General features: G+C 38.0%; 2 protein-coding genes across 2 annotated transcripts; both read right to left on the reverse strand.

Annotated features, from left to right (window-relative positions):
• Positions 1-203: 203 nt before the first annotated feature.
• Positions 204-12,807, reverse strand: timmdc1 (translocase of inner mitochondrial membrane domain containing 1). The gene is made up of 8 exons (XM_038295874.1): positions 12,607-12,807; positions 10,273-10,610; positions 8,402-8,567; positions 8,046-8,134; positions 3,022-3,089; positions 2,682-2,760; positions 1,313-1,423; positions 204-546 (listed from the first exon to the last, which is right to left on the reverse strand). Exons 2-8 carry the CDS (start codon positions 10,590-10,592, stop codon positions 399-401), a joined length of 981 nt encoding a protein of 326 aa, XP_038151802.1. The 5' UTR covers positions 10,593-10,610; positions 12,607-12,807; the 3' UTR covers positions 204-398.
• A 1,284-nt stretch (positions 12,808-14,091) lies between these two features.
• poglut1 (protein O-glucosyltransferase 1) lies at positions 14,092-20,871 on the reverse strand. The gene is made up of 11 exons (XM_038295877.1): positions 20,724-20,871; positions 18,183-18,273; positions 17,872-18,015; positions 17,633-17,768; positions 17,432-17,553; positions 16,960-17,019; positions 16,726-16,825; positions 15,665-15,723; positions 15,411-15,578; positions 15,269-15,325; positions 14,092-15,187 (listed from the first exon to the last, which is right to left on the reverse strand). The coding sequence occupies exons 1-11, from the start codon at positions 20,785-20,787 to the stop codon at positions 15,031-15,033; spliced, it is 1,158 nt and encodes a 385-aa protein (XP_038151805.1). The 5' UTR covers positions 20,788-20,871; the 3' UTR covers positions 14,092-15,030.
• Between the last annotated feature and the right edge of the window lie 2,937 nt (positions 20,872-23,808).

The raw sequence follows: 23,808 nt of genomic DNA on the forward strand, positions 1-23,808 counted from the left end.
ACAAGTTCATAAACAATTCTTTACGTTTAAAAATGTGTTTTTTATGATATTTGGGCAGTTCCTAAATCAGTATTTTAAAGCAAAGACATTTAGCTTGACGTTTATTAGCGACCGTTATAAAGAAAAAAAACTAATATTTAGAAACCCAAATGTAATTTAAGACATTTATTAATTCCAATGATTGATTGTTTTACATACCAGAGGTTTGGATGTAAATTGGATTTTAAAATCCTTCTAATCCTCATTTGTTGCTGTAACCTTCCCTATATCTAACAGCAAGTAGAAGCAGCGTTTGGCATCTTCCAATCCTGAGTCCAGGCAAAAATATTGCCTTTTAATGAGTTATGTCCCACCTTCAACGTATGGAAAAAACACCATGACACGTGATCCAGCTGCAGTCAGTGGCTGTGGTTTTGGTCCGGATCGTCATTTTGGGATAAACGGAGCAGCTCCTCAATCCTCTCCACGTCTTTGGTGGCTTCTTCTGGCCGAGCAGTGACGTTCAAGCTGTCAATCAGCTCATCAGTCATCTGCAAACGGGCCGTCCTTATCAGAAAAAGGAAGAACAAAACACTATTCTTAGTCCAACATCTTATTTGTGTTATAAAAATTTAAACCAAATAGTTTTTTTCTCTACTTTTTACATTTTATTTTGGTTTTTGCTCCATGTGGCGTTTTCAGTCAATCTTCTAAGCAAGTAATTCCCTAATTCTGGGTTGAGACTAGAGATCGCTACATACAGATTTTATGAGGCCAATTCGCGTTATTTTGACAGTCTAATTCCTGATATGTGCTGCCAATTTTTGGGCCGATTCATTAGGCTGATATTGCTTTTTCTTTCTTCATTTACATTTTAAAAAATGACACCATAATAAGAAATGTAAGATGAGTCTCAATTTAAACAAAACAAAACAAAAAAAGATTTATTTAAAAATGAAAAAAAACAAAACAATAATCAATACAAATGGAGGGAGAGGCAATGCATGCACTTTATGTGATCTCAAGGCATGGCTGCCAAATTAAATAATGAATAGTTAAAGGGATCCACGTATTTTTCTGATAACAATTGTGGTTTTTAACCAACCAATATGGGATATTGAGATCCGCCGCAGTAATTAAATTAAAACATTTACATTAAAGTGTTAATAGATATAAATGCATCACCTAAAAAGTGACAAAACCACTACTTCAAATGATGATGCTGTTTGTAACATTACCCCACCCATGACTGATTGGTTGTGTAGAAATATTTGAAAAACGCTCCAACAGTTCAGGTCATGAGTCGAATCTGGTAGCAGGTACTTTTTCTTACCATTCTGCTAGCTTGAGCTCGTAGAGCTCTCGGCGCTCTCGCCGCCTCCGTTCTCTGAAGGTTTCTCCAGTCAGAGACTGCAAGCCGACGACCACGGCCCCTACAGGAACCCTGTGGAGACATTTCAGCAGAAAAATAAGCCTTGTGTAAAAGATGCTGTGAATTTAACCTCTCAACATCCACCTTATATTGGGAAATTCTCACCTATTTTGCATTCCCAAATGGAAAAGCAAATAACTTAGAAACTAAAAACCCAAATTAAATGTGCAATACATTATTTGAAAGCTAACACCCTCTAGTTTCTGAATATATAAATGAAAATTGGGTGAGTAGAACACAGACCAAGCTGCATCAGTTCAAACATGACTCAAAGTTGTTTTTTTTTGTCTCGAAAATCTTTTTTTGAACAGGAGTAATGAAGAAATGCTTCAAAAAAGGCAGGTAACCACAAGAAAAGAGGTTACTGCCTGCAAAATAAACAAAATCAAAACTTAAGGGCTCTGCTGCAGCACTGCTAAAGATCTACTATGCTGATTATTTCTTCTTAAAATCATAAATATTAATCATAATCTATTAAGACAAGACTTTCTTATATGAAGCTGAAAATTTCAGGTTTCACCCAAAGAGTTCATTCTAGTTAAATAAAACTAACCGCTGATTCCTTCCACTTTTTGTTTTTTGGAACCATCGCCCAGAGATCTGGAGCGTGATGCGTTAGCTTCACTGTCCTGCACCGTTTCCATCTCACCTCCTTCAGCCCAGACTGGCTGGAGCTGTTTGCACACAAACGTCCAGGTGGCTGCCCGTCAGCCACATAGAGAGGGGGACGCTGCAGTTCAGAGCCAACAAGCGATGACTACAAACAATCCATTCCTCTATTGTGCCAATAAAGTCGTTATGCCCTCTATTAGCCCAGTGAGCTCAACAACAACAGATGAGGACAGATGATTAAGACTCCAAATTTAAATCAGAAGAGGAGAGTTTAGGAGGCAGAAGTTATGGTCATGGTGTCCACGTTGAGAGGCAGCTGATGCTTTGGCTGGCCTTTTCAACTCCAGTGCCCAAAAAACATGGCCAACTGCGGTGCACATGAGTCCCTCTGGCACAGTGAACAGACTTGGGAGCAGGATGGAGGGGTGGGCAAAGGTACAGCTGGGCAGCAGAGGGTAGCTGGGAGGGGCGCAGCTGGCTGCCAGAGCTCCCACTACTCTCACAAGCATGAGTGAACATACAAGACTCAAACATAAGGATGTAAGTAGAAGTAAACATTAAAGGTTTGTGTGGAGCCACATTTTGCACATTTACAGACGGATCTTCACCTGTTCCTTTAAATGGGGCTGTGCAGAGGAAAATGAGAGGCCAACCTTACCCCAGCACCGCTCCGATGATGCTTCCAGCCAGCAGCCCTCTCAGGCCCAGGTTCAGCCGGTAAAGGCCTACAGTGACAGCTGCTCACATAGACAGTTTATCATCAATCAGAGCTCAATGCACTGGAATAAACACAAGAAATAAGATTTCCACAAGGCTAAAGATGGGTTTAATTTCTACAGGTTTTATCAACATAATTTGCTTTAATATTAAGTAATTTCTCCCAATTCCGGAATAGATCAAGTTAGCATGTTAACATGTTGTTCTTTCAGTATTTTTTGACTATAAAGATCAAAGTAATCTTCACGCTCCCTGAGCCAATTGGAGCTCAGACTACTCACCTCCAGCTGCGACATAATTACTGAGGGCATCTTTGTCTCTGTAGACGGACAGGCCAGTGCTCACAGAGCTAAAAGACAAAGGAAAAACAGACACACTTAAATGAGGGTTGACTTATTATTTTTCAGCACAGCATTATCTTTCTAAAATATTCACAACTTTTGAATTTTTCTACATTAAAAAAATAAAAATAAAAACATTATTTGAAAAAGCTGCGTGATTTTCCGCCAGATGGCGTGATTTTTGTCCACCTAGCGGTAATTTGGATGTAGTTACCAAAACGACAAACGGCTGCATTTATTTTGTTAGGGAAAACTAATCCTGAGGCAGTTAAAAGTCAGGAAATTCTGAAATGATGTCAGACTGTGGAAACCCTGTATAAAATAATTATGTATAATGATTCTCTAGAAAAGTCACATTATATTAATACTGTTATCTTGTATAAACATACTGTGACTCTAAAATAAAAGTTATTCATTTGTGACATTGACTTCCGTCTTGTGATTTATTATTATTTTAACCGGTCAAGTTTTTTTTAGATTTTTTAACATTACAATTTATATTTTTCCAAGCACACAAGAGTTTAAAGCAAAGGTTAGTTTGAAAAGAATGTGCAGGAAGGATTGAAAAGCATGTTAACACTATTAACACATTATCTGACGCATGCAGATACACACCAGGAACCTGTAAACTTACTGAAATACAAAAAACATAAAAAAAAAAACATGTTTTATTGATATATATATATACAAAAAGGAATATTAGGAACTATATTTATCAAATATTATACTGGGCAAGTAAAAATTGTTTCTGGGTAAATGAAATGTGAAAGTCACTTGCCCTTTGGGCAACTGGTAAAAATCTTTAACGTCAACCCCTGAAAACGTTGGACAATTTTACAGAGGTCACTTGATGTCATACCATTTATTGTTGACTTTTCTTCTACGTTTTATTTATATCACTTTACCAATGCTTTTTTAAGATTTGCAATAAAAAACATTGTAATAATAGAATTTATGATTTATGCTGATATTGCCTTGGGCAAATATCGGTATGGGTCAGTTCTGAAAGCTGCAATATTGGTACCGATCAGAAATGAAAAGGTTGCAGCGGGATATACCTAGTAATAATACTGAAAGGCGTCGAGTTGGGCACACTGACTCATGCCCTATGGTTATGCCCTAAGGTTCAAACATTTTGGAAAAGGGTTCACAAAATTATTACAGAGGTCATTGGAGTGGATTTTGACTTCTGCCCCAGTCTTTACATATTAGGTAACCCTAAACCCTTGACAGATATTGAAAAACCCCTAGCTCAGGGGTCTGCAACCTGCGGCTCCAGAGCCACATATGGCTCTTTGGACCCTCTCCAGCGGCTCTTAATAGTGGCTAAAATGTATATAAAGAGCTAAATAATTTACTTTAATATATACCGGTATCAATAGCTTTAGTGTTTTTTATAAGATGGAAAAGAATGAGATTAAAAGAACCAGAAATATGTTTTAAGTAGGGATGCAGGATATAACCGGCCCCCTATTGGTATCTGCCTTAAAACTGATTATCGGACATCGGCCACCCCACCAATATTTAACCTGATATTCGATCAGCTTTCTAAAGTTTCTAAAGTCTAAAAAAAAAAATAATAATAAAATGCTACTTCTTCCTCAAAAACGTCTTTTTTACAGACTTAATAACTACTACACTGCAAAAAACTAAATCTTGATAAGTCATTTTTTTCTTAAAATAAGTGCATTTGTTCTTGAATTGAGGAGATAAAAGAGACATTTTGCCATTGAAACAAGACAATTTAGATTTAAAATAAGAAAACACATTTGCATTCTCTTATTTAAAGTGAATATTATCTAATTACCTTATTTTAAGAGTAAAAATAATCATTCCATTGGCAAACTATCTCATTTACCTACTCAAATCAAGGGTAAATACACTTAATGTAAGAAAGTTTTACTTATTTCTAGATCATTTTTCCAGTGTAAAGACGAGGGGAAAATATTGATTGATTAAAATATCCCAATATCTTCATATGCTGATATATTGCCATTTAAAAACACCATATCAATCTCTTTTACTAATGAAATGTTGCTATATGTCATCGTTATGCTACGAAATCCCCCGAAAATTCACCAAATGTTGCCATATTTTTATATGTTGATATATTGACGCGGTATCGATCTATTTTACTAACAAAATCTCACAAGAATTTGCAAAATATCACGAGAGTTTGTAACAGAACGATGAAATTTCACCAGATTTTGAAAGTAAAATAGATCGATACCGTGTTTTTAAAAATTTATTTTATTTATTTATTTTTTTAATTAATTTATTTTTTTTTTATATATATTTTTTATTTATTTATTTTTTTACTTTTTTTTATTTATTTTTTTAATAATAAATAAAAAATAAATAAATAAATAAAAATTAATTTGATATCAGCATATGAAAATATATTTGAGTATATTATTTTTCAAAGTGTCAGAAATGGATAACAAAACTGCTATTTTCAATGACTACTTATTTTTGTCCAGCTTTAACATCGGTATCGATATGGGTTATTGGCTACATGAGTTTTAAAATATCGGCATATCGGATATCGGCCAAAATCCCAATATCGTGCATCCCTAATTAGCTTGTAAATTATATTTTTTAACATTAAAAATAAATGAATTTTTGATTGTTTGAGATGGCAAAAACTAATTTCCTATATAAGATTAAAAGAAAAAAAGGTTTTCTAGTAAAAGTCATGTTATATTTTGCGGCTCTACACAACTTTTACGTGGTCGAACTCTGGTCAAAACGGCTCTTTGAATATGAAAGGTTGCAGACCCCTGCCCTAGCTAATTGGATTCAGACAAGTATAATGATAGGTAAACAGATGATAATGAGAAAGTGGAAAGATGCAGAGGGCCCAGTATTTCAGGAATGGATGACAGAGCTAGGCAGAGTAGCTGCTTTTGAAAAGATATCCTTTAGATTAACAAACGATATTGATAGATATAATGAGAAATGGGGTCTGTTTTTAGGTCTATACTCATTTCAGGGTAGCTAAGATTTGAAATCTGAATGCAGTGATCATTATGACTTGGGTTGGTGTATGGAAATAAAGATTGTGCTGGACTGGGCTCATCTCAAGATATGGTCACTGAAAGACTACCTGGGGATTGAGAATTTTAGAGGGGACAATGGGATGTATAGCATTGTGGTGGTTACCTCTGTTTAAGATATGGAGCAAGGATTGAGCTCAACTGTCTTGGAAGTTGGTAGTTTTTTTTTTTGTTCTTGTTGTTATATTGTTTGTTATTTTTTACTCTATGTTCTGTCATATGATCGTGTATTCAGTTTCACCCTGTTTTGTTTACTCCTCTCTTAAATGTTTTGTAAAAAATTGGGCCTAAAAAACAATAAAAGTTTAATCATAAAAAAAAAAAAAAATACTGAAAGGCGTCAACTTTTCATATTGAAACGTTTTTGATGAGCCTCCATTAAAACCTGCTGAACAATCAATCAACAGAGTACGATTTTGCTCCTCCTTCATTTATTAGCCTGATTTGCCTCCAACAGTCAGGGGCTGAGATGCAGACAGAAAGTGAAACATTGGTAAACTGCTAATGTTGCCAACGCTGAACGCCTATTCATATTGATCACCAAGTGTTTTTCTTCTCGAGAAAAACTTGTCTGGTTAAGCATTTACTTTTTTTCTTTGCATATGCAAGTTACCAGGTTACGACTCCGTTAAAAGACGCTAAAGGTGCTAAAACTGCTCGCTGTGATCAGGCTCACCGATTATGAAGCTGTAAAAAGTGTCCCTTTGTGTTGCATGTAGAAAATCCTCTATTAATAAACAGGTGTCTTCAACTATCTCAGTTCCTGTCTAAGTGTTTATTGGTTTTAATGAGAGCTTAATAATATACATCCAATATGGTGAAAGTTTTTCCATCAGTCATTCACATAAAATCCCAAATAAACACTAATGTTTGAAGGTGAAATGTGAAAATACAGTTAAATATTGTTCAATGAAATTAAAGGAGAAGTTCGGTTTCTTACACTTTAAGCCCATTTTCTGTAGTGTCCAGGATGAAATCGAATGATCGACACCAAAAGTTTGACAATTGCTCCTGTCTCTGCTTTTTGGCTCATTTAGAATCCACCCCTGGCTGCTTTAGAATGGCTTGCATAGAGCATGTCCGATAATGTCCTTAAAACAACCTTAAACGTTCTTTTTTTAAAATATGCTACTCACCGGGTCGTCAGCGCTGTTCAATGACGTTCCAAAAAAAGTTTCGTAAAGAAAAAACGTTCCTGTAGTGTTTTATTTAGCATTTTGTAAATCCCATTGAGTTCTGTTGGAATAGTCAATATTCCCCTGCCACCGGAAACGGAAATGGGGCCTGTTTACGCAGTTGTAGTCTTTTCGCTTCACTCTGTGTACTCCGACGTCGAGGTGCTAACATCTCTGTTAAACACTTTAAAAAACTCTGAAAATGGAATACGAAAGGTGGATTCTTGATTCTCGACGTCGGAGTACACAGAGTGAAGCGAAAAGACTACAACTGTGTAAACAGACCCCATTTCCGTTTCCGGTGGCAGGGGAATATTGACTATTCCAACAGAACTCAATGGGATTTACAAAATGCTAAATAAAACACTACAGGAACGTTTTTTCTTTACGAAACTTTTTTTGGAACGTCATTGAACAGCGCTGACGACCCGGTGAGTAGCATATTTAAAAAAAAGAACGTTTAAGGTCGTTTTAAGGACATTATCGGACATGCTCTATGCAAGCCATTCTAAAGCAGCCAGGGGGTGATTCTATATGAGCCAAAAAGCAGAGACAGGACCAATTGTCAAACTTTTGGTGTCGATCATTCGATTTCATCCTGGACACTACAGAAAATGGGCTTAAAGTGTAAAAAACCGAACTTCTCCTTTAACCTATTAAGCCTTTAAAATAATGTTGGTGTAAAACAATGAATTCCCTTAAATTCTTAGAATAGTTAAGCTCTTCTGCTCACCTGAACAAAGTGACTATCAGAGACACCCTCCAGCTCCATCTCCATCCGTACCGCAAGAAACCTCGGATGGCGGCATTGTGAGCTGAGCGCTAAAGGTTGGAAAGAAGGAAGAATTTAGAGGATTATGTTTCTTGACCCATTTTTTTTTTTCACAAATCATCTAAAAAGAGGCTCAACTTTAATTTTCTGCCTAAATTAGTGGGACTTAGGATAACACAAAAGAATTAATAGATTTTGATATTAAAACAATGTTGATGTGATAAAAACTTCACATCTGGTCCCTAAAAGCATGTTTAAATTTAATAAACAGAACAGATAGTCAGGATCATTCACACTTGGATGAGAATTTCACCTACCACTGCTTCCACGCGACTCGTGTACACCTCCGCCTGGCTGATCTGGATATACCTCTGCCTAGCAAAGCGTGCAGCAGGCAGGCCGCCGTACACAAAGCCTGTGATCGCGCCCAGGACGCCACATTTGATCACCGTGATGAGCTCCTCTGGGTGTTTCAGAGTCTCACTAGGACAAAAAAAATTAATAAATAAAAACATACCGGTATACATAATCTTTAGAGATATTTTAGGTTTCCTGACTATTGTACCACACAATTGACATTATTTACATTAATCCAACCTCTCTTTGTTCATTTGAACGACACTGCCACAGTAAGTAGTCTGTATAGTGCTGGGTTCTTTCCAGAAATTAGGCTTTTATGTGTTTTTCACCTTTTTAGATCCTTTAATCCATCTTGGACAAAAAAAAATCACGTCAAAAGCAGGACTCTGGAAAACCTGACTAGATAATTAGGAGGCAAATCAGCCAATTGGATTCTGGTGTGCTGAAGCAGAGGTATCTCAAAGGTGTGTATGGAAAAAAAAAAGGTAGGCAAGGAGTAAATTTAGGAAGTAAATTGGGATGGATGAATTGAAAGTTGGAAAAATCAGAGGAAAAAAGGAAGGACAAAGCTGGTCAGATAGAAAGGATAGTAAGCCAAAAGGTGGGAATAGCAATAAGAGCACAAGGGCTGGTATGACTACATCTACAATCCCTTCCTTTTCAGGCATTAATAATTGCCGAGTAACAGGGCTGGCAGCATAAAGCTGAGAAGACACACGGTGGTGCAGAAAATAATGGATTTTTACAAAGTTCTAATCCAGAATAAGCCTTTAACCATTTTGCCAAAAATCCTAATTACTATTATTTCAAACACAATTTTGCTTTTTTGATTTTCCTTTTCAATAACCGCAAACATGCAGAAGTTTCACTTCAGTGTTTCATCGTTTTCAATAACCTTGAAACCTTTCTTTTCCAGAGTTAATTGTCCAGGACTACGGTTACTACTGTGTACAGAAGCGTTCAATTTAACTCTCAGGCAGACTAGCTTCAACATTGCAGAAACTGAACATGTGCTTTCTGTTTTTCACCTGTTTGAGGCCCGTTTCATTTGAGAAGTTATTTTAAGATCACACTGGAAATTCCGATTGGTCAGCTGCAGCCAATGTAAATAACTTAACATAATTTATTCCCCTTTACATTAAAGCCATATTTGAGCTTTAATTGGCAATGTTCTGAAGAAAAAAAAATCCCTTATTTTAAACTGGTCCAAACAATTTAGTTTTTATTGAGTATATTTCTTTTACTCAAGTCAATAGGATATTAGCAGCACTACATTTCCCTGCAACCAGCTGCTTGCCTCTATAAAAGTCGTAACTAATACACCATCACTCCGGTCTCCCACTTTCAAACTTCAGAAGTTTCAGATGTTCAGAAAATGCAATAAAATACCCATTATTCCATCCTCATATGGGTCTGGGCCTTTATCATAGAGCAGAAGTATGAAAGTATATAATTTATTAGGCCGTCTCTAAAACTGTAGCTGGAGGCAAACCTACTTTAAGCGTATTATCTCTATCTTAAGGGCAGGAGAGACAAATGTCTATTGTTCTTACTTTTATAATATGTGACCAAAATTGAGTTCCTCTGCAATTTGAAAGTTTCAATTTGTAAAATCTTGATTACATTAATTCCCCACCCTAATTCAGCACAAATCTTTGACTTTTCTGTATGTCATCAAAAAGTTTGGTTAAAGAAAAAAATTAAATATCATTAATATGTCTCAATCTAAACATATTAAACAACTGAACCAAGAAAAAACTAAATAAATGTGTTTTGATGATTCTGGTGAAAAAACGACTAAAGGTTATATAAGAAAGCAGACACCAACTCTCTATCAAAGAGGTCCTTGATGCGCTCCCATCCAGTGTCAGGAAATTCTGGCTTGCAAATGTTCTTTGGCAGAGTGCTGGGTTGAGGCACGGCTGCAGGAGCAGGACTAGTGGTGGAAGAGGAGGAGGAGGAGGGCATCTGCCCGGCAGCCACATCAGCTGCATCAACCCTGGGGAGCAGGAAGCAGAAGAAACGAGGCATGGCAGTCTGGATGAGGCCCTGCAGCGGACCCGTGCTCATCACCCTCCCTCGGGGGCTGGAATCTGCCTGTCGTCTGTGCAGAGCGAGGCTTTTCCTCTGCTGCTCTGGATGAATCATGCTTCAGCTGGCGGTGGGCTGTAACACAGAGGCAGAAAGGCACGGTTATGGGCTGAGATGCAGTTTTCAACTGAAAAAAAAAAAAATCACCTTGAGGCAAACAAAACCATAAGAGAGTTAGAGAACACAAGTTGCCACACTACGTAGCTATTAAATACTGCTGCAGTATGAATAAATAAATTAAAAAAAAACACAGGAGAGAGACTCGCAGAGCCTGGAGCAAAACAAAAAATAAAAGCGACTTACAAATATGTTTGAAAATCAAAACCCATGTCTTTGCAATATTTTGCAAAGGCTTAGGCTCACCTTAAATTTTAAAAACCTCTCATCCTAAAAGTAGAATTAAAAATGAACTGGGGTAAACTGAGGAGGTATTGTGGGATTGTAATTAGCCCCCAACAGGAGAGCTGACTGAGCCAGTTAGAACCATAACGATGCATGTCCGCTAATTTACTCCAGTGGATCATCATTCTGATACCTGATGGCTCTGAGCGGGTTTTTATTGCCTTCCTCAGACCCACGCTTTAACAGGCTGAAGCTCCAGAGAGGCACAGAATGCAACAAGCTACACAACGCTTATATTATGCATGATATAGAAAGAAAACCTCACAAGAAGGAGAAAAATTGAAGCTGAAGTGCAGCAGCTTTAGTGTGACGTGGGGGGCCAGGGATGTGGAATGACATTGATGAAGCAATTTAAGATTTCCCATCTTAACATATATTTAAAAAGTATTTCAAGCAAAAAGTACTGGTAATCTACACACAGTACAGTACCTTATATCGTGGCCGATGGCTCCCATTATTGTTTAGATCTTTACATTTTTGTTGAACTGTGCAACGACTAAATGCAGAATTGTTAACCTTACAATATATTAATCTCAGTGCTCCTCACCACTAGTTAGAACCTAAGAAGCCTCTTGGATGAGAGGCGAAAGGTCTTCTAGAAAACTTCATGTCCTTTTGCCTTAACTGAACTTTTCAAGAATTACTCAATTAAGTGTTTTCTATTTACTATGTTATCTATCCTTTATAAAGTGATCTAGTTTGATGGAATTTTTACTATAATAAAAATTGTATGGAAGTCTGTAACTTTTGACAGTATGAGGATTCAGGGTGGCGATTTTGTGTTTTTGTTTCTGCAAAGTAGTTTGTTTTGCCATCTATATTTAATCGTGTTTTGTTTCCTTGTATGTCTGGGTCCCTGATTATAAGCAGTATAGCTTCTTGATGACTTAAAGTTATTTTATTTTTACTTACAGAAGCATAAAAATATAGTTAAATTGTCTGATAGATTTTTATCTATTATCTATTTTATCTTATCTATTTATTGGAAAATAATCCTGTGGAGATAGATCACAGCTGCAAATCTACCAGGTCTGAACTGATTTCATGTAGAGTTAAAAAAAACATAAAAAACAAAAAAAACCTCGTGGTTACTTTGGCGGAGATGCAAAGGCACACAGCTCATGTGGGATAATCCATTAACAGGCCAACATTAAGGCCTGCTGCAGCTCATAGAAAGAAAGATTGATGCAAAACACTTAAAACTAAGAGGTTGGTTAGCTTTTATCATCATATGACAAATGTTCATAAGTCACCTTTCCTTATTTTTATTAAAAATGTAAATAACATATAATTCTTAATTGGCGCTAAGCTATCCTATTAAATCTTAACTGCATTGGACTTTATATTTAGGGTCAATAGGTATAAAATATTTAATTGTAATTACATTTAAACGGAAAATTAAATCGACTTACTCTTGTACAAGTATTACGGTTCTGTATTTCTAAATGATGTACCGTAATACTGAAAGGCTCGCGCATTAGCCGTTGTAATTAAGCTAAAGCCCAACACCTGCGACAGGTCACCTGCTAACTCGGTTACTGTGGGGGGAAAAAAGCCCCTTTATAGCAACTCTTCAGCTCTATTTAAGTCTTTAAAGGAAAATAAATGATTTAATTAGTTACTTTTATAATTAACTTACATAGTATCCACGACTGAGGTGTTTAATTACCTGTGTTAGCTTCCCATTAGCTTCTAATAAACAGCTGCGAAGGAATACTGGAGCCACAAAGAGTTGGTCTTGTTACGGGAATACATCCAGAAAAAAAGTCTTTTTTTCTCGTTGTCCTTCAACTGGTCATTCTGCAGCGACTTTCTCTCAACACAACTACCACAGCACTGTAACACAACCCCTGACCCCGGATCAGACGAGTAGAGATGCAACAGTGAACGCTAGCGCCCCCTACTGGATGGAGGACAGTTTTGATAAAACACTAATAAAAAAAAGTTTTTATGCAGATTTCCAGTCATGGTTATGTCCATGTATGTTTAGATAACTGGATTGCAAAATACAAGACATTAAAAGGAGAACAAGTAGAAATTTGATTTTCATTTTAAAATAAAAAATAATTTAATTAATTAAAGTTTTATTATGGTAAAAACAGTGACATAAATATCACTGTTTTCTAGTAAATATTTTCTGTCACGCTTAATCCCAGTTGGGGATGCGAGGGGTGCTGGTGCCCATCTCCAGCTGCCTATGGGCGAGAGGCGGGGGTCAGGTCACCAGTCCATCACAGATACAAACAATCATTCACATTCACTCACACCTAAGGAGAATTTAGAGAAGCCAATTAACCTAACAGTCATGTTTTCGGACTGTGGGAGGAAGCCGGAGTACCCGGAGAGAACCAACGCATGCTCAGGGAGACATGCAAACTCCATGCAGAAAGACCCTGGGCCGGGAATCAAACCCGGAACCCAGTGAGCAGCCACATTAGCAAAACATCTAGGACTAAAATAAATATGCCATGAAAAGGTTTGAAAAGGCGCTTTAACTTTGCCTCTTTTTAATCTTTTTTTTTTTTTATAGCTACTGTGAAAACATACATATTTAACTATCCCATATGATCTCATTGATTGCCTTAACATAAAAAGAAAAATGTAAACATGTAAAAGTTGAAGGCTCTGCTACCTGCTACAAATCTATAAACTGGACAAGAGTGGTAAAAAGTAAATGTGAGAATCTATTTTTATGCTACATAAATAACAATTTTTCCAAAAAATAACACAAGAGATTAAAAAGTGTTTGCTTCTATATAATATATATAATAATAAATCATGCATTGTTGGAAAAATTGGTTTACTTAAAGGTTAAGAGAGCAGGAAGTTAGCTTAGGAGTTAATGTGAGCCACTCTGTAGGTTTTACTGTCATCCAGTAGATCCCGGTCAGAACCAAGAGGCATTTAAAGAATTTTTCATTATAACACAAAGAATCTGAAAGTAACCTTTAAAAGATGCTCCATATCGTTTTAATTCTGCAATCAGTTTTGTGCAGCAATTCTTATTTTTAAAGCAGGAGCTATGGAATGTATATCCATCTGAATATTGACCAAAAGTTAAGAGAACTTGGGTCCCAAACTGGTTCTCAAGTCGAACAACACAGTATTTGAATTAGTTCACATTAAGAGCAAAAAAAAAAAAAAAATCAAGTAATTTCCAAGTTGAAACTTCTTTTTTTATTATTTTCTTAAAATTTACTATGATAAAAGGAACTAACTGTGACACAACCAACATTGTTAAAACAATGATCATAACTTCTTTGGTCAAATCAAGTCCCAAATGAGCCACAATAACACGTTCAAATCAAAGAAAAACAAGCATGTATATAGTTGACAGGACGGTGCGAATACTACAACATATTCTTTATAATCCTTCTTAAGTGATGTGATCAATCACCTATAAACACCAACCCTGACACCTATTTTAGCCACAAAAAAAAAGTTTTGAAATGTGTTAAACCCTTTAGCATTAAACAGATCTATATGAAAACTATTATGTTTTTTTTCTTGGAGCTGGTATAAGAGAAACTGTATCTTCAAGTCCTAGTGATGGGTCCAGCACCACTGATGTGTTGGTGCATGCATCGAGCCCATAGAGCAAAACTATCAAGTGCTAAAAACATCAAAAAGATTTAGATACATTTTCACAGCATGGAATAAAACTTAAGTCTGCTAGAAATTGTTGTTTCAGGCTAATAAACTCCATTATTTCACTGACATGATGGTATAATGGAGGTATAATCCTGGTCAAAGGTAAGAGAAAGATGGATGGTGCTAAATAAAGAGTAATACTTATTAAAAACCGGTTGAATACTGCAAAAGACTTCAGATTGTGGCAGATTAAAGGACGATAAATACCCTGTCTCCTTTCAGTTACGGCTAGTTTATTGGTTTCTCTAGATGATCTAGGTCTTTAGTGGCTGTTTAAAATATACTTTTGAAAATAGCCTGGAAACATAATTTTTGTTAATTTTTCCTCCCAAAACTGGAAAACAACCAGTAAAAAAAAAAAAAGAGATTGAACTTGTATCGTGGTAATACATTCATTCATTATTGCTTGTCCTTCACAATAGTTGCTCTGATCCTGCAGAGTTCAAAGCTCTGTTTTCACAGGTTTCTGTACAATCTGTTTGTAGCTGCTCTTTCTTCCTGGTTTATAGGTGAGGAGCTGGCTGAACTCTGTCAGGAGTCTCTCCCAGTAGCAGGAAATATCTTCCATTTGAAGGTGTTTGAGGATGAATTCCTGACCCCTGTGGAGAGAGAAGAGGCAGAGGAGTTAGCATAAGGCTTTGGATTTTAGCCACTTCTAGATCTGATAATAAACCGGCTACCTGGAGGCGATCTCCTTTGCAATAGCATCATTTTCTTTGGCAAACTGCAGCAGCTCCCTGATGACGCACAATGTGACTTTAACCATAAAGTGGTTTTTACTAAATTTTTGGTTGTTTTCTGGTTATGAATGGAATAAAGTACCTGACATCAGACAAGTCCTGCTTGACTGGGATGTAGTGGACCCAGGGTTTGAGCTGAGGGTAGAAGAACTCCTGCCATTCGTCCCCCACATGAAAGACGAGCGAGCCACAGAGGAAGAGATGTTTGAAGCGAAAGCTTGCAGCCACACCCCGGAAGTTGAATAAATATCTAAAAAGGGAACAATCCAATGTATGTAACAATGAATAACCTGAAACTTTAAATTAAAATGCTTACACTTACAAAAAGATGCTTACTTGTATTTACAGTGATCGGCCAGAGGGATTTCTTTAGCTGGAGGTCGACCGAGTGTGTCCTAAATTAAAGGGAATTAAAGGAATGAAGAGAGTGATCTTAAAGGAATAGTACACCCAAAACATGATTAGCCTTCATTTTCTACTCACCCCCATGCTGAACAAAACTCTGGAGTACTTTTTTTGATATCTCAAATGCATCTGGAGATCTGGGAGGCTTCTTGCTGTCTGCTGACATTCAAATAATGGAGGTCTATGGCGCCCGAGGCAGAAAGGTCCATAAAAGTCCACAAAAAACGTGTCAATATTCCTCCATACTGCTTGTCCAATGTATTCCAAGTGTCCTGAGAGGGTAGCATCCAGAATTTACTCGAAACAAAGTCATTTAGAATGTTTTTAGAGCCTAAACAGTAGTGTATAGGATTTCCTGAAAGCGCGTTCACGATGCTACGGAAACCGCGGCAGACCAAACCAGATGAAAGTGCGCATTCAGCTCGGCAAAGAACTCATGCTCTTCCTCAACACTGAAGTCCTCAGACATTTTTCTTTCGTTGTTTCTTTCTTTGCACAGGTAAACAGCACATTTCTTCTTCTACGCTTGCATTATTGGCAGAGCAGACGCTGAATGCGCACTTTCATCTGGTAGCGTCATGAACTCGCAGGTGCGCGCTTTCAGGAAATCCTATACACTACTGTTTATGTTCTAAAAACATTCTAAATGACTTTGTTTCGAGTAAATTCTGGATGCTACCCACTCAGGACACTTGGAATACATTGGACGAGCAGTATGGAGGAATATTGACACGTTTTTTGTGGACTTTTATGGACCTTTCTGCCTCGGGCGCCATAGACCTCCATTATTTGAATGTCAGCAGACAGCAAGAAGCCTCCCAGATCTCCAGATGCATTTGAGATATCAAAAAAGTACTCCAGAGTGTTGTTCAGCATGGGGGTGAGTAGAAAATGAAGGCTAATCATGTTTTGGGTGTACTATTCCTTTAAAGGAATGAAGAGAGTGATCTTAATGCAGAGGGGTGGGGCTCTGGTGTGGCTTCATGTCTTACCTTCTCAGACTTCCAGGCCTGGTTCTTGGTGTACTCTGCATCAACCAGATCGGGAGCCTCTCTGGACAGAAGGATAAGCGGGTCACGCTCAGGGCTGGTTCTGCGGAAAGAAAAAGCAAAACATAGGACTTTCTTTAGAAAATCTAGCAAACAAATGCATTTTTTTATTCAGTATATGTTTTTATTTGACAGTCAGTCTGAGACGATGTGAAACACAACCGTCACATGACCTACCTAGAGCCTCTGAAGAACCCTTTGGTCTCTTTCTTCTTCCATGGCCACTGAGCTGCAGATCTAATGATGATAATAAACATAATGTTACATAAAACCAGACAATTCATACTGATGTTTAAAAGTGCAACCAGAAAAGAGAAATCGTAAGCATAAGATGCACCGTTTAGCTTTCATTTAAACCTGAACTATTGCTCTAAATTTAACTTTTCTGTTAGATGTCTATGAGAAGAAAACATATTACTAACCCCAAATTGGGATATAACACAAATAAAATCTTAACTTATGGAGTAAAGACATTTTTTTGTTGCTCTTTTTAAAAACTAAAAATATAATTTAGTCATTTGTATTTGAACTCCTGTTTTTACACCAAAAAATGTCTTTAAAATGAACTGTACGGTTACTTTTTATGTTTTTCTTGCCAAATCTCTTTCCATGTACGTCATCGTTCTAAATAAAAGGTATTAAATCCTACTTTTTCAGTTCATCTCTCATCAGATCCCATCTCCCCAGTCCAGTTGGGTATATGGGCCACACGGCTGGCCCGCCTTCCCAAAACGTCCACGCTGGGTACATGATGTCTTGATATTCCGCCGTCTATGAATAGAAATCACATCTTAAACGAACAAATAAATAAGTGACTTCAAACATTGACAAACATCGCAGAGATGCTGACCTTACTGAACGAGAAGACGGGTAGAATCGGTTGCACCCAGCTGGGGACCTGAGGGTAGTCCCTCACATTTACCACCATCTCCAAGTCAGGTAGCCTGTCGATGATCTCCAGAATGAAATGTTCCACTCCGCTGCACCTGAAGAGCATTAAAAGTTTATACACTTTATATCATTATGGCATTTTAAAACAGTTACTTTAACATGAATGCTAATAAACACATACTAGATGAGTTAATCTACCTGGCAGGGAACATGCAGCTATGCTCTCGGTACAGCTTGTGTCCAATGATCTGGTAGTGGGTGCCCACCCCCTTCTGGACAGTAGCTGCCATGACATCCTGAGAAATTCCCCTTTGAAAGAGCTTCAAATCATGATGGAGGACGCTGAGATGGAAGTCAGGAGAAAAGTTATGTCACCAATCCACCTTTCGTTTCAAATATAACTCATTGCTTTTTTTGCTATCAGTTTGTTGGACATGGATAACGTTATATTTTCCTTTCAAATATGATTGAGGAGAAGAGATGTTGATGCAGGCTGACACATCACTCACCTCAGGTGACAGCTGCAGTTGACAGGGCTGCAGGGCGTGTATCCTTTAACAGCTTCAGACACCTTTTCTCTAATTTTCTTCCAGTCTTTGCCTAGAGCAAATAGAGCACAGAGATTTAAGGCCATCGTTATCCATCCATCCTCGGCATGATGCTACCACCACAGTGTTTTAATGAGAAATCATAAGTTCATGGCGATAAATCTGAATGTAGAGCTTTTCACAGCTTCATTTGTACCAATGTGATGAAAAAATACCAGTGAAAATGTCTCCCTTGTGAAATTATTTGTTGCAAACTCCAATCAGGGCTTAGAGTAGCCAATATCTTTAAATCTCTTTCCTGTAAAATATCCGAAACCCAGATTACCAAAGTTTCACAGTGAAGGGCTTCATGAGTCATAAAAATAAAATAAAGCCAAAAACAATCACAAAGAGATCAAAGCCTCCCCAGAATTCAGTTTTTGGTTCAGATTTAAGTGCTGCAAACTTTTATCCAAACCTTGGTGTGCGATTTTGGACAGGAAACACTGTCAGGGTTCGATCAAAAGGCTCTGAGGATAAGTTCAGCTATAAGGTTGGAGGTTTTTAGAAGATTTAACTGAAACTAAGTGACAACATTTTGAATTTTTATAGCACAGTAAATGTTACTGAATAACAAATTATCCATAGTTATGTTATATATATATATCATTTTCTATATTCTGATGATTTTAGAGAATTGATGTAAAAAAGAATGGGCCCTACTAAAATACTTGCATCTCAAATATACTTTTAAACTGTTTGTTTAAACTATTTGTTTAATTATTCTCTGCAGTTTAAGGGGAACTAAAGAGTTATTACTGTATTGCTGGCACTGATACAGGGACCAGAGCAATCGATCCCATGCAAACTACACTGTGTATGAATATTTGTTAATAGGCTAAAGATTAAAAAGCTTCATTCACTATGTTATTATTTTTCTTACAATTGACAAAACAGCTAAACCATTCAGACCTTCTAGGAGGCTGTAGATTTATTAAAAACTCACCATGACAGGAGACAGCACTTCTCTGGATGTTTCATTTGGAAAATGTGATGGAAATTAAGTTTTTAAACATATTCAATTGAGCAAAATAAGGATAAAATAATAAGATAAGTATTAATATAATGTTCTTTATGAATCCTGGATAACTGAGTTTTTCTACACATCCTCTCTGAATGTTGTTGGTCTTTTCTTGGGTGGCAGATCTTTTGAAAAATAAAATGTAATGGTTCTTTTTTTTGTGGAGCTTCTATGTGTTTGAGAGGCAAACCTGAACTCAAGTACTAGATTGCTTAAAATCTTCAATAATTTACAAAAAGAATTAACCTAGTGCAGATAAAATAAGATAAAAATGAAAATGACATCGCTCGTAACAACTGTCTTTGCTAAATATCTGGCACAGTGACCAGGTGGGAATAAAGACTGGATATGAACCTGGCATGTCCTTGTGTGTTAGCACTAAGGTTGTATTAAAAAGACTGGATTTTGACCACAGTTGTTTTTCTATACATAAACACCTTTGTTTATAGATGTTGGAGATCGGCCTGTTTTTCCAGCGTAGTCCTGTTTCTCTGACTGGATGGATGCACTCTATTCATCCTCTGACATGGGAGTTGGCTCAAAGCTCGTCTGCCTGGCTGCGTGTCTCCTGGACGGGGCCGCCTTTTACAGCTGCTTTTTGTATCTCTGCTTCTGTCTCCTTGAACCCCAGATGGCCGCTCATATTGAGCCTGGTTCTGCAGGTTTCTTCCTGTTAAAAGGGAGTTTTTCCTCTCCACTTTCGCTACAAGCATGCTTAGTGTGAGGGATTGCCTTTGAGTCAATGAGTTGATGCAATCAACTGGTTTTCCTTAGATAGAAAACTTTTAATCAATTTGACTGGATGATCTGGTGAACTGTAAAGTGCCTTGAGATGACGTGTTGTGAATTGGTGCTATAGACATAAACTGAATAGAAAATAAGTGGAACAGAATTGAGTTTTAATGTCTGTCATTTTTGAGTGAGAAATTGGGAATATGGAGTGAGAGTGAAGACACTGAGATGGGTGAGAGTTAACAGCCCTCTAACTGTAATTATTCTACATGTAAAAAGAGAGCTTTATGGTCTTTTAAACCCAGACAAGGTTATTTCTTTACTTCATTAACTGTTATTGACTGCCACATTTTGATTGGCTGCTCTTTTCATTTTCTAAAATGAACCCAGGCTGTTTGAAGTGTGATTTAATGCAGATATAAACGACAAGAACTGATATACAAAATATATTTTAAACCCCCCTACAACAGTAATTATTACGAGAAAACAATAAAGCTACATTACATTATATTACTGCAGCAAACATGCCAGCAAAGTTGTTCTCCCTGTTAGCTTGACTGAGCTAGCCCCGGATGCTAACTGATCGAGGACTCTGTCATCAAAAGTTATCGCGAGGGCCCCGCAGCGAGATTTATAAATGAGACCGTACAACCCTTCAGACTACCTTAAAAGCTACGTTTAAACGCATCTGTGTTTTAAATGCGTCTTACCAGCCGAACCGAAGCCACAAACTAGAAGGAGCAGAAGAAAGCCCCAAAGAAACCAACGCTCCATTTTCCCGCTATCTTTCTGCTCTGTCCAAGGAGAACAAAAACTAACGCGATCTGCGCTCTGTTATTTCTGCCTGAGTACAGTCACTATGGTAACGAGCACCGGAAGGAGGGAAGTGTTTGTTCTTCTTTTTTTATGGCGGTTGGCAAGAAACTTATTGATGTGCATTACCGCCATCTAATGGAATGGAGTGTGGATCGGGATGCTATATATAAATTCTCCCACAAAACAAATAAATAAATAAAACAAAATTATAATAATTAAGAAATCTTATATTCTTTATACCAATTTCGTTTTCTAAAGGTAATTCATTAAATAAAAATGAAACATTTAGAAGTAGAAAGTTTGTCCAAAATATCCTTTATATTTAATTGCAATTTTTTTTCTTTTAATCAAATAACTAATTCCCTTCTCTCAACAGAATATTTAGACTAGACTAAAAAACATGTTTTACTGTCTCTTCTTGAAAATAAAAATCACAATTTCCTGTTGGATGTTTTCCCATTTTAAATAATTTATTATTTAACCTTGTATGATCAAAACGTAATGTGTATATAATGGTTTCCTCCTTTCTATTTCTTCTTGTTCTCCTCATTGTACAAACTTTTCTTTGAATATTGTAAAGCCACCTTCCAGTTCTATTCGCTTCCCACTGCCATCTTTCCTTAAACTTTTGTTTAATAATAGATTTAATTTTACTTTACTAAATGGTATCATTATATCCGTCCTGGTCGTGGAACGCTGGACCAGCTCTACACCCTCAGCAGGGTCCTGGAGGGTGCATGGGAATTCGCCCAACCAGTCTACATGTGCTTTGTGGACTTGGAGAAGGCGTTCGACCGTGTCCCTCGGGGGGCCCTGTGGGGGGTTCTCCGGGAGTACGGGGTGCCGGGCCCTTTGATACGGGCTGTCAGGTCCCTGTATGACCGGTGTCAGAGTCTGGTCCGCATTGCCGGCAGTAAGTCGGGCTCGTTTCCAGTGAGAGTTGGACTCCGCCAGGGCTGCCCTTTGTCACCGATTCTGTTCATTACCTTCATGGACAGAATTTCTAGGCGCAGCCAAGGTGTTGAGGGGATCCGTTTTGGTGGCCTTAGGATTGCGTCTCTGCTTTTTGCAGATGATGTGGTCATGTTGGCTTCATCAAGTCGTGATCTGCAGCTCTCGCTGGATCGGTTCGCAGCCGAGTGTGAAGCGGCCGGGATGGGGATCAGTGCCTCCAAATCCGAGGCCATGGTCTTGAGCCGGAAAAGGGTAGAGTGCCTTCTCCGGGTCAGGGGGGGGGTGTCCTGCCCCAAGTGGAGGAGTTTAAGTATCTTGGGATCTTGTTCACGAATGAGGGAAGAAGGGAGCGGGAGATCGACAGGCGGATTGGTGCAGCGTCTGCCGTGAAGCGGGCACTGTACCGGTCCGTCGTGGTGAAGAGAGAGCTGAGTCAAAAAGCGAAGCTCTCGATTTACCGGTCGATCTACGTTCCTACCCTCATCTATGGTCATGAACTCTGGGTCATGACCGAAAGAACGAGATCGCGGATACAAGCGGCCGAAATGGGTTTCCTCCGTAGGGTGGCTGGGCTCTCCCTTAGAGATAGGGTGAGAAGCTCGGTCATCCGGGAGGGACTCGGAGTAGAGCCGCTGCTCCTCCACGTCGAGAGGAGCCAGTTGAGGTGGCTTGGGCATCTGTTTAGGATGCCTCCTGGACGCCTCCCTGGTGAGGTGTTCCGGGCACGTCCCACCGGGGGGAGGCCCCGGGGAAGACCCAGGACACGCTGGAGAGACTATGTTTCTCGGCTGGCCTGGGAACGCCTTGGGGTTCCTCCTGAAGAGCTGGAAGAAGTGGCTGGGGAGAGGGAAGTCTGGGCCTCCCTTCTTAAGCTGCTGCCCCCGCGACCCGACCCCGGATAAGCGGAGGAAGATGGATGGATGGATGGATGGATCATTATATCAATGTAACTATTTTTTGTAGCCTGTTTTGTATATTTGTCTGCCAACTCACTTCCTTTTACTCCTATATGTGACAGTATCCATGTAAAAATAACTTAAACCCATTGCCTGAATTCTATAAATTAAAAATTGAATCTCTTATATTATATTATATTATACATAATCTCTTTATTTTGAATATAATTATGAACTTGAATCAGAACATATTATACTTCTTACAGGATGAACTTCCTCAATCCATCCTAAAGCCAAAATGATTCCCATCATCTCTCCTGCATAAACTGATACTCCATCAGTAATTCTTTTACATTTTTTAAATACTGAATTCTGGAACAATGAATGACACCCCACTATTGCTATTTGAAATTTTTGAAGCGTTTTGGAAGCATTAAAGAGACAGACCTACATTACTGGTTGGCATGTGTTTCGGAGAGAGGGCAGTAAAGACTACGGACTGGGGTCTTTAATCCTTAATTATAATATTTCAATTCAATTTAGTTTATTTCTATAGCGCCAATTCACAACACATGTCACCTCAAGACACTTTAAAGTTCGACAGATCATCCAGTCAAATTGATTCAAAGTTTTCTATCTAAGGAAAACCAGTTGATTGCATCGACTCATTGACTGGAAAGCAATCCCTCACACTAAGCATGCTTGTAGCGACAGTGGAGAGGAAAAACTCCCTTTTAACAGGAAGAAACCTCCAGCAGAACCAGGCTCAGTGTGAGCGGCCATCTGCTGAGGCCGACTGGGGTTCAAGGAGACAGAACCAGCATATGATAATAAAATATACATTTAACATTTAAAATCTATATTTAAAAAAAGAAGCTTCCCCACAACATACTTATTCTGACATTTCCATTCCCCCTGTGGCTCCTCCAAGGTAACAATGGTTTATCTGACCACAGCATGTCCCCTATTGGCTTAAGCCAGACTAGATTTTATGAATTTGTAAAACAAGGTGGGAACGGCATATTGCAATTTCTAAAGAAAATAATATCAATACATTTTCCCATTTTTGAAATGAATGGGCTCTGTCCAATGAGTTTCTCAGTGAGGAAAAGGAAAGGAGGAGGAATTA

Source organism: Cyprinodon tularosa, unplaced genomic scaffold, assembly GCF_016077235.1.
Source record: "Cyprinodon tularosa strain WSP-4 unplaced genomic scaffold, ASM1607723v1 ctg362, whole genome shotgun sequence".
Taxonomy (NCBI): Eukaryota; Metazoa; Chordata; class Actinopteri; order Cyprinodontiformes; family Cyprinodontidae; genus Cyprinodon; species Cyprinodon tularosa.

Excerpts from the sequence above, each read along its gene's own strand:
- timmdc1 (XM_038295874.1), bottom strand. The coding sequence starts at position 10,592 with ATGATTCATCCAGAGCAGCAGAGGAAAAGCCTCGCTCTGCACAGACGA. Across the intron at positions 1,424-2,681 it reads ATCATCGGAGCGGTGCTGGG|GGTTCCTGTAGGGGCCGTGG; the intron begins GTAAGGTTGGCC and ends ATGTCTCCACAG. Across the intron at positions 547-1,312 it reads GAGCTCAAGCTAGCAGAATG|GACGGCCCGTTTGCAGATGA; the intron begins GTAAGAAAAAGT and ends TTTTCTGATAAG.
- poglut1 (XM_038295877.1), bottom strand. The coding sequence starts at position 20,787 with ATGGAGCGTTGGTTTCTTTGGGGCTTTCTTCTGCTCCTTCTAGTTTGT. Across the intron at positions 18,274-20,723 it reads TTGTGGCTTCGGTTCGGCTG|GCAAAGACTGGAAGAAAATT; the intron begins GTAAGACGCATT and ends TATTTGCTCTAG. Across the intron at positions 16,826-16,959 it reads GGGTTCTTCAGAGGCTCTAG|AACCAGCCCTGAGCGTGACC; the intron begins GTAGGTCATGTG and ends TTCTTTCCGCAG.